General features: G+C 40.7%; 1 protein-coding gene across 1 annotated transcript; it reads left to right on the top strand.

The window, feature by feature from the left end:
- The first annotated feature begins 744 nt into the window (after positions 1-744).
- On the top strand, positions 745-10,955 carry LOC133884315 (mediator of RNA polymerase II transcription subunit 33A-like). The gene is made up of 12 exons (XM_062323674.1): positions 745-1,126; positions 1,250-1,360; positions 3,697-4,050; positions 4,690-5,003; positions 5,098-5,189; positions 5,299-5,620; positions 5,719-5,911; positions 6,005-6,119; positions 6,299-6,457; positions 6,889-7,552; positions 9,221-9,430; positions 9,591-10,955. Exons 1-12 carry the CDS (start codon positions 840-842, stop codon positions 10,679-10,681), a joined length of 3,912 nt encoding a protein of 1,303 aa, XP_062179658.1. The 5' UTR covers positions 745-839; the 3' UTR covers positions 10,682-10,955.

Here is a 10,955-nt window from a genome sequence, read left to right as displayed (position 1 = left end):
GATGCTAAATAAACTAAGATGCATCTAAGGTGTGTGTAGCGATAATTGACAACGACTCCAACATAAACCATTTGCTAAGCATGGATCCTTTTCATTTAATATTCATCATAAATTTCATGCGTTCTAAGTATTTTAGGAAGAGAGGAATAAAAATTTACGGATTTATGATAATGTTTGTGTAAGCAAAAGGGTCAACAATATGTATGGCTTGAACCAAATGACAGAAAAGATCTCACCACCTACGCTAAAATTGTTCCAGAAGAGAGTCATCGAAGTCTTTTTACATGTCAAAAGCTCAAAGTTTACATTGTTATTTTTTTAAAATACCATTACATCTCACAAACGTACGCATATTCTTACACCATTATACATATATTCACATAATTCTTATTAAAAACTAGTAAAGTAACCACATATATTTTACTATTAACAGATCGCCTATCGGAAAAAAAAAATAGTCTTAACTACTATCACTAACCATTCGAGTCGAGGTTTAGTTCTCGATATTGTTACTTAATCATAATGTTCTGGTGACAGGGTATATTTATAGTTGGTCTCTTTGACAATTATAAAAATGTTCAAGACCAAAATTAAGCCGCCGTCGTAAATATGAATTGTCCAAAACTAATTTTTTTCTTTTTTTTTTGAAAATAATAAATTATTTGTATCTCATCGACTCATTCCACTTCCATGGGCTTGACGGGTGCGTATTAAAGGTCATCGCCACGGCGCCACCTTCCACCACCGCGCCTCCCTCGGTCCCTCCCCCTGCCTCCCTCACCACCCCCACAACCCCCGCGCAACAGGCAACGGCCCCCCAACCCCCACGCCGGCAGCCGATGGCTGTTGCCGCCGGCGAGCTGGACCGTCGGGTGATGGCGGCGGTGAAGGCCTCCGCGGCGCGCGGCGACCCGCCACTCCTCCAGGCCGCCAAGGCCGCGCGCTGCGCCCGCGAGGCCTCCACACCCGCCTCCGCCTCCGCCTCGGGCGGCCTCGCGCTCGCGCCGGCGCTGGTGGCGAACCTGTGCTTCGCGCACAACACGGCCGCGATGTGGAAGCTGCTAGACCAGGCCATGGCGTCCCGCCTCGTGTTCCCGTTTCATACCCTCGCCCTCCTCACCCCAAGGTCCCTGAGCGATTCGAGCGTCGCTTCCGCTCTTGCGTTCCGTTGATCAATTCGATTATTCTGGTTTGCGTTGAGATACTGAGTGCCATGCGCTGTGCTGATTTGCGGATTATTACGCTGCAGGGTGGTGCCGAACAGGCGGGAGCAACCGGAGGCGTACAGGCTGTACCTCGAGCTGCTCGGCCGGTACATGGCCACGTCGGTTTGCTCGGAGAGCGCGGAGACCAAGGCCATGTAAGCATCGCTTGCTCCTCCATCCATCCGACTATGCAACAGTTTTGTTTTGAGCGAAGACTATAATACGGTTGCATACTTCACAAAAAAAAAGTGCACGCGTGTTACAGCTTACTAACTTCGGAACTGGTCAAAGTGCTTGCGGGATTCGGTTGAAAGGAAAAATTGATCAACTTTGTTACAAACTATTCTCTGTGGGACATATGATAAAAAAATGATCAATTTTGGACATATTATCAAAGGTTGATCAATTTTAGGACATATAATCAAATTTCCCTTTAGAACCCATGCTCTACTTGCTGATGTTGATGATGTGCGGGGAGGTGGAAACTAGGTAGGCTGAAAGTGATCATGAAATTCTTGGTCTTGGTCTTGAAAGGAAAAGGGCACTCCATTTCATTTTGCGTACTAGGTGCTATTGTTGGAAGACTTCCAAAGTGTGATTACTGCTCCTTTTGTCGTTGAGGTGGCTTTTCAAAAGAACTCTTCTTTTTCTAGTTTTGAATATAGTAGTGAGTCTTAATAGAAATAATAAAGATTCTTCTAACTAATTGGATTCCACAAAGCAGCATATTGCAGCACAAGAACAAAAAAATGACCAAGTGTTCCCCCAGGGTTAAGTGTCTGATTGAACTATGCGTCTGTCTGCAAGGAAGATTGCCAAGAGCACAATATACCACATTATCACTCTTGTGCCTCATTGGACTAGTGTAGTTCATTCTTTTCTCGGCATTGAGTGCACTTGTCCACATTGTGAGCTTCACCTAGCCTATATGAATGTTTGGGAAAGGTGTTGCATATGGACTGTTTTGTCCTTTTGATTTTGGTAATTGGACCACATAGTTCCTATAAACTTGTAGTAAAGATCACGCCTCAGTGCGCACAAACAAAGCTTTTATTAGGAGCCTTGATCCTGTCATCCTGCCCATCTTTTTCAGGTTCTGGAGAAACTGTTGCAAATAGATTTCGTTAACTTTGGATATAGCTTGATTTGTATTGACTTGTTCAATTCATCCTCAATGTACTTCACATTGGATGTGCCAGCCGATTTATGTGTGATGAAGTGCTGTTCTAGTTTCACAACCACTCCAGGGGAACAAATGCAGTTTTTAATTATTCTACAACAACAACAACAGTCTTTATCGCAAGCAAGTTGGGGTAGGCTAGAGATGAAACCCACAAATTCAACTAAAAAGATGATAAAAAAACAATAATGATGATAAAGGTACTAGTAATAGTAAAAAAATTAAAATAATAACGGTACAAGGAGACTGATGCATAAGTTATTGTTCTGGCATGTGGATTGCTAACTTTTATGCGCTTCTATCTGTGGATAGTTCTTTGGAGATATTCTATTTGTTCAAGTCTCTCTTTACAGACTCCTCCCATATTAGGTTTAGTCGACCCCTACTTCTCTTCACATTATTAGCGGGCCTCGGTATCCCACTATGCACAGGTGACTCTGGAGACTTCCGTTGGATATGTTCAAACCATCTCAATCGATGTTAGACAAGCTTTTTATCAATTGGCGCTACCGCTACCCTATCACGTATATTATTATTTCGGATCTGATCATTTCTTGTATGGTCACAAATCCATCGCAATGTATGCATCTCCACTACACTTAACTGTTGGACACATTGTTTTTTAATTGGCCAACCATTCGGCGTCATACAATATCACAAGTCGAATCACCGTCCTATGGAACTTACCTTTCAGCTTTTGTGGCACTCTCTTGTCACGGAGGATGCCAGAAGCTTGACGCCATTTCATCCATCCGACTTTGATTCTATGACTAACATCTTCATCGATATCACTATCCTTCTATAGCATCGATCCTAAATATCGAAAGGTATCCTTCTTGGGAACCACATCTGCACCGAGAGTAACATCTTCTCCCTCATGCCTAGTAGCACCAAAATCGTACTTCATATACTCGTTTTGGTCCTACTAAGACTAAAACCTTTCAATTCTAAAGTATATCTCCACAACTCCAATTTCCTATTAACCCTTATCCTACTCTCGTCAACTAGCATCAAATCATCAGCAAAGAGCATACACCAAGGGATATCTCCCTGAATGCCCCTTGTGACCTCTTCCATCACTAAAGCAAATAAATAATGGCTCAAAATTGACCTTTAATGTAGTCCTATTTTAAGTGGAAAGTCATTAGTGACACCTTCACTTGTCTGAACATTTGTCACAACGTTATTGTACATATTTTTGATGAGGGTAATGTACTTTGTTTTTAATTATTTTATTTAGTTAAAAAAGTTTTCAGATAAAGACACTGATCTTCTCAAATGCTGCTAACTTTTAATTGCATTTCTATGCAGGATAGCTAAATCTATTGATGATGCCATGCAGCTTTCACATAGATATGGGTTTCCACAATTGGATTTTGGACATACTGTTATTATGTTTGTATTAAGTCTTATCGAAATATTGATTGATTCCATTTTAGAAGATTTTGGCTTGGCAATTATCTCTGCTGATGAGCATGATGGTACATATATAATTGGAGTAAACAAAAACATGGATACAGATGGCAAGGGAAGTTTATTTGACAGGAAACATGAGCACCGTGAGTACCTAAGGAGAGAAAACATGCTATTGGCATTAGAAGTTGTTGAGAAGATCACTGCAAAAAAGTGGGCCCAACTTTTCCTTCGGCTTGTCTATCGTAACACGTATGCAGCAGCATTCTTGTTTCTTTACTGTTTATTGCCTTGCAACTTCTGAAAATTAGAAGCTTGTATATTTTCAGCAGCATAGGCCCCTAAATATTAGGTTTCACCGATCCCTCACCATACAATTTTTAGTTTTCTTACATTTGTCACTTAGCAAACTTGGGGATGAAAAATGAACTTTGATTATCTTATCATGATAAGATGGTACTCCTTTTGGAGTTTTGGTAGGGAAAGCATATCCGGAAGTTGCTTCAGCTTCTCATGATCTTCTGGCTTATTCAAGTCTGACAAATTTTAGCTTGTGATGCCAAATTTTAACGCCTGCTTCCCAGATACATTTTTTTAAAAAAAAAACTGTTTTTCTTCTTACTGAATAAATTTGATATGCACTCCAACCTGCTAACAATTTTATGCTTTTTTTGGAATGTAAATATTTATGCATAGTTTGTAACAAGTAGGTACAGTAAGATTTTGCAATTCACTTCCATTTAATAGATGTCATGAGCACTCATTCATTTATAGAATTCCACATTATTTTGAAATACTTCCTTTTCTCCTTAGTACTCTTAAAATGTTCCATGTATGTTCCTTTTTAAACTGATTGAACATTTCCTTCCCTTTTTGGATGTGGTAGGGTAGACCTGAAAATTTCAATAATCTACTTCGGAGACTTCATCTTATTGGTGCTCTTAAATCGAAGAACGTTGTACCTGCTAACAACCTTCTAGAGAATTTGATTATGAATATCCAGAAAGTTATAAGCACTGGGTATCAATTAGGCAGGAGTAGGCTGTTCGGAGTTCTTGTTGTTAGGACACAACCTAGCAGTTCAGCTGCATGCAGTATTTTTGGAGCTGGAAAGGGATCTTGCTGGATTCCTTTTGACATGTTTATGGAGAATTCAATGGATGGAAGACATCTTCGTGCCATATCATCAATTGAATATCTGACAGGTTTATAGCTTCATATCGCTGATAATTCTTACCGTTTTGATTGTTGATAGAATTATTGTACAACCTTTTTAAACTTGAAATAATTTGTTGGCAGAACTCTCCAAAACACTTCAAGTGTTAAATCGGGCAACCTGGCAAGAGACCTTTCAAGCTCTATGGATTTCAGCTTTGCAGCTTATACAACGAGTGAGATAACTAGTTTTTTTTTCTTTACTAAAGAGAGAGAAAGGGCTAGAATATTTACTTTTGATAATATTTGCATCTGATTGGGATACTTAATATTAATGTTTACTAGGGCCCAGACACTCTGGAAGGACCGTTTCCTCAACTTGATTCACGATTGTGCATGTTGTTAGCTATTGTCCCCTTGTCCATTGCAACTATTGTTAAGGAAGAGGCTGACAAACTGGAAGGGGGAATGGTCTCTATTAGAAGAGGAGAGTTAGTGTCTTCGCTTCAGGTTTTGCAGCAATTTTTTGGTCTTCTTTCACCTCCTCCAGCAGCTGTGCATTTGGCAAATACTGCAGCTAGGAAAGCGGCAGTTGTTCTATCTGATTTGAAGGCTGCAAATGAGAACTTTTACAGTTCCTCCAAAGAACGTTCATCTGTTAGAGCAGGTTATATCTGATAGATATTTCGATATTTAGCATCTTTTGCTTATGCTATTCTTTTAGCAAACATTGAATTACTCTCATAGTTATGCTTCAAATTGTAGTGGGAAATATGCTACACCTTATTGTGGAAGCCTGTATTGCAAGGAACTTAATTGATACATCTGCTTATTTCTGGCCTGGCTACGTGGTACCAATTGAAGATTCTGCTGTCCAGGAATACCCTTGGTCAGCCTTAAGAGAAGGGTCTCCACTTATGGGACTTAAGGATGCACTTATGGTTACACCTGCTTCGAGGTGATGACTTATGAGAATGTTTAGTGCTCTTTTTGGGTTTTATAATTGTTCACTAGCTTGATTCTTTGTGTTCTCCCTATTTTGTTATCTTAGTATAGCAGAGTTGGAGAAATTGTACTCTTTTGCAGTAAGTGGCACAGAGGAGGAAAAGGTGTCGGCTTCAAAGATTTTGTGTGGGGCAACACTTCTTCGTGGCTGGAACATTCAGGTATTGTTCAGTTCAGAAGAACCATATTGCAGTTACGAGAATGAGTGTCAGTTACAGATGTTCTTGTCTTCTTCAGTCTTCACAATCTTCTTCAGATTTTAAGTGTGAAAAGCACTGTATTATGAATTACTTTCATTGTTTATTAAAATAAATTGTGTCCAATTCTTTTTGCTGCTTAGGAACATACTGTCCTAATGGTGCTTAAGTTGCTGTCGACATTCCTCCCTCTGGATTCTGGATCAGATGGGCGATATATACACAACATGCCTATGCTCCATGCTCTCATATCTGGGATTTTTTCTGTTGACACTGTTCATATTCTCTCAATGTATGGCTTGGTAAGAACAGTGTTAGCTTGAACCCTAATCTAGTTCAGCTCTATTTCTTTTGACATACGCATATACAGGGGCGGATACAGAAAAAAATTGCCATTGGGATCACTCTCATTGTAACTACATGGTTATTAACAATATACAAAGTGTCAATACTAAGTATCAGCAGAATTCACTAGGTTACATGTAGCTCCGCCCCTGTGCATATACATCTGTACCACATCTTACATATTTGCTAAATTGTATTGCTTTAAGATCTAGCATTAATCATCAGTGGCGATAAAGATGCCACATTGGATTGATTGCCATATGTTACACAGCTTGAGAAAATTTCCCTGTACTGAATTGTAACTGATTACATTCTTAGTCAACTGGTATGCAGTATAACTTGTTTGGGGCTTATAATACCATTTTCGCAATGACATTATGTTTTGCAGGTTCCAGAAGTAGCTGCCATGTTAATGCCTCTGTGTGAGATATTTGGCTCCTTACCTCCGTCTGACCATAGGAGTTGCAATTTTGAAGAGGCTTCCGTGTACTCAGTATTCTCATGTGCTTTCCTGTCCCTTCTTCGTTTGTGGAAATTCCATAGATCCCCTAATGAGAATGCAATATCAAGACGCGGAGTCTCTATTTGTTCAGAGCTCCGTTTGGATTTTCTCTTGCTGTTACGTAATAGTCTCTTTCCTTTGAAAAATCTATATAATGTTAGTAGAACAAACATATTTCAATTAGATCCATCATTTCAAAAGCCAGCGGATATTGACTCATTTCCAAAGCTAAGGGCATGGTACTTCCAGGATCAGGCTTGCATATCCTCCAGTCCTTCTAGTGCTTGCAATAGGACAAGTGTCCTCCATGTGGCAAACACAATACTAAATGTTATATGCCGTAAAATGACAAAAGTTGGTATCTTGTCCATCAGTCCCCAATCAACATCAAATTCCACTATGAGTAGTTCACCTGCAGGTGTACATGAAGATATCTGTGAGTGGCCTCCTGTACCTGCATGGGAAATTCTGGAAGCTGTTCCTTTTGTGCTTGAGGCTGTGTTAACTGCATGCGCTCATGGGAAGCTTTCATCCCGTGATTTGATTACAGGTTATATACCTCTTTCTGGTCTTCAATTATACTGATCATATTCTAAGTGTCCATTTGTTCCTTTAACCGGTGTTGTTGATCAAACTAAATGCTTCTTAGCGATATGGAAAATTTTCAATTTCTCTAATTTTGAGTATTAAACTTTGGTTCTATGCTCTTTACAGTCTCAATTATTTGCCATTCTGAAAGATCAAATCAAACACCTTACAAATGAAAAATGTAGCATGCCTGCCTGTTCTGTCTAAAGCTTGCAGCTTAGATTTGAAACTTCTTTGAAGGCTAGCACATGCAAAATTTCCATCTTGAATTTAGTTTTTTTGAAAAATGCTGCCTGCCTAGCACCTAGGGTGCCTAGGTGCCACGCCACCTGGCATACAGTGGGCATGAGGCTTGTGGCCTTCGTTGAAAAGAAGAGGACGAGCAAGAGGTGGAGGGTGCACTATGTCATGGTGGTAAAAGTTTCTGCTCCTCCGGTGTCATGGCCGCAAGATCTGGTTTGTCTAGTCTGGCTTGCCCGCCCAGTGCCCTAGTCACCGCCTTGGCCTGCTTCCTTGCCCGCCTTACCGCCTAGGTGGCCAGCACACCTAGCTTGTTGATTATGAAAAAAGTGTTGCTCTATTAGGCAGCCATTTGTGCATAAGTTGTAATGGCAGTACAATATGAGGAACAGTAGGCGGCTGCCTAGGCAGTTCATGGGCACCTAGGTGGCCTACACTGTTCCTAGGCGGAATCCTGGGCCACCGCTTCTCTTCCTCTCCTTAGGCTCACGTGAATTAGAGTCTAGATTAATTAAGTAGTTATTGATTCATTGTTTAGCTATTATGTGAACATTGTAAAGTAACTAACTCATGGGTAGTACTAGTATGTATGCAAATATGCCACATTTGGCTGCTGCCCTACACAAGGTAGGCAACACCTAGGCTCTTTGGGTGCTTGGTGCCAGACTACCGCAAAACTGCACTTTTTGGAACTCATTTCACTAAACTATACAATTTTTGCCCATGTTATAACAAAATGACACCTTTTAGCTAACACAGTTTGTTTAGAGGTCAATTAATGTCTCGAACCCACACATAAGATACATGTGGAGCTCATTTTACAACCAAACTAGCAGTGTCTTCAGTGTGCGCCCAGGATCAGTTGACGTTTAAACTAACTGTGTATTTCATGAATGTGTGGGTTCTTAAGACACCTTTTGGATTAGAGCTAGTTTGTATAGTTTTGTGAAGTGGGTTCCAAAATGTGAAGTTTTGCGATAATTTAGACCACATAATTGAGTTCTTTGAAATTAATCTAAATTTCATGAATAATACGCTAAAAATTCCTTTATTAACTTATGTTTTTTAAGAAATTTTCTGACTTAAGTATCAAATGATATCAGATACTCATACTAGAAGCTTATGCATCTTTCTCAAGCATATATATTTTTGTGGCAGCGTTTTTCATGCATATGCGTGAGAAGAATAAATAATTTATACCTTCATGATCGTTGATTATTACATATTTCTAAGTAGTGGTTTGTTTATTAGACCGTAGTAAACAATCACTCCCCTTCCAGCAGCTTACAAGTTTTTTTTTCCTTCATCAACCTTAAAGTTTCCTCTTTTAAGTTTCACTCACCAATTGCCCTTGCATATTTACTGGTACATAAACCATGCTCAATTGCAGGTCTAAGAGATCTTGTGGATTTCTTGCCTGCTTCTCTTGCTGCTATTGTCAGCTACTTTTCAGCAGAAGTTACTCGTGGCATATGGAAGCCAGTTATGTTGAATGGAACGGACTGGCCCAGTCCAGCTGCAACTCTTCAGGCAGTTGAATCTGAGATAAAAGAAGTTCTTGCATTTGCTGGCGTTCACTTCATCATCTCTCCGCAACCACGTATGTCAATATCTTTCTGGGAAAATCGTTCCTTTCTGTTTATTACATGCTTAAATTAACACTATATAATGTCTCTAGTTTTCTAAGTTGAGATGAAATAAAATTTCGGATGCCAAGATCACATATCATATTCTCAAATGGCCTCTTAATCCCACTACAGGTTCACTGATGCCAATGCTTCCATTACCAATAGCAGCTCTAATCAGTTTGTCAATAACAGTCAAGATAGAGGAATTTAGTCACCTGCACGGTATCATTGGCCAAGGAGTGGAAATTTGTGCAACATCTAGTTCATTGCCTAGCATGCCAATCATAGGTGCATTGTGGTCCCAGAAAGTACGGCGGTGGCATGATTTTATCATCCTAGCATGCTCACAGTCCCCCTTCACCCGCGATAACAACGCGGTAGCTCAACTCATCAGGAGTTGCTTTTCATCTTTCCTTGGACCTTCGGTTGATGGACGCTCTTACTTGGTAGAAAACAGAGGAGTCACTGGTCTGCTGGGGAAGACTGTTAATAATGGAGCACCTCGGCTTTCTGTATCACCAGGATTTCTTTACATGCGGTCTTGCTGGTTATTTCCAGACAACATTTTTGTTTGTGAAGAGATTTTGAAGGTGGTCATTGAGAGAGCCCGTGCCCTGGCAAATGGTTGTGGTTCTGACAGACCTGCTCGTTTGAGGTCAGTCTGCATGCCGCTATCTTCTGCCTCTTCTTCGGTAGAACAGATAGCATCACTTGCAGCAACTATGCTTTGTCATGCTGGCGGGGTGAATTTGATCCGTCTGTTGTATGAGCATATTCTGCCTACTTTGCTGCTTTCATCTGGAGAAGAGAAGCTTGGTACTGCTGGGCAGGTGTGCAGCATATTTGAAGGATTTGCATTGGCATATGTTCTCCTCTTGTCTGGGGCCAGCATCTGGGGAGTGGGAGAAACGTCGCCAGCTTACACTTCAATATACACATCAAAGAGGCAACGGGTTGTAGATAGGCACTTAGGGTTCATGGCGAAGGTTATGGAGGGTAACGTTGTGCTGGGCTGTGGCGAGGCCACATGGAGGGCCTATGTTCTCTGTTTTGTGGGCTTGCTGGTTGACTTTGTGCCGACATGGATTCCCGAGGTGAAGCTTGAGACGCTACAGAAATTGGCGTCTGGGCTTCGGAAATGGCATGAAGGTGATCTTGCCCTCTCTTTGCTTGAGCGAGGGGGATCCAAGGCCATGACTTCGGTGGTTGAATCTCTTCTGTGATATGCTGACGTTCAACTGGTACTTAGTATAGTTTTCTATGACAACTTGGTTCTTTACATATTAAATCTTACTAATCAGAAAAATGCTTGTTCATATTGTGGAGCAGCTAAGGCTACACTACAGAATGGACGCCAAGCAGTTAGTTCATATCTGTTACAGCTCCAGTGATATTTACATGTCATTTACAGGCAGATCTTACTCTGGCGTGTGTATAAAATCCATGGAATAATGGGAAGTTAGTGTTAGAAAATATCTTCTACCATCTTGTCTTGCT

The sequence above is a fragment of the Phragmites australis genome, chromosome 11, assembly GCF_958298935.1.
Source record: "Phragmites australis chromosome 11, lpPhrAust1.1, whole genome shotgun sequence".
Lineage (NCBI taxonomy): Eukaryota > Viridiplantae > Streptophyta > Magnoliopsida > Poales > Poaceae > Phragmites > Phragmites australis.
This window is presented reverse-complemented; position numbering and strand designations above follow the sequence as displayed.

Excerpts from the sequence above, each read along its gene's own strand:
- LOC133884315 (XM_062323674.1), top strand. The coding sequence starts at position 840 with ATGGCTGTTGCCGCCGGCGAGCTGGACCGTCGGGTGATGGCGGCGGTG. Across the intron at positions 5,621-5,718 it reads ACGTTCATCTGTTAGAGCAG|TGGGAAATATGCTACACCTT; the intron begins GTTATATCTGAT and ends TTCAAATTGTAG. Across the intron at positions 7,553-9,220 it reads ATCCCGTGATTTGATTACAG|GTCTAAGAGATCTTGTGGAT; the intron begins GTTATATACCTC and ends GCTCAATTGCAG.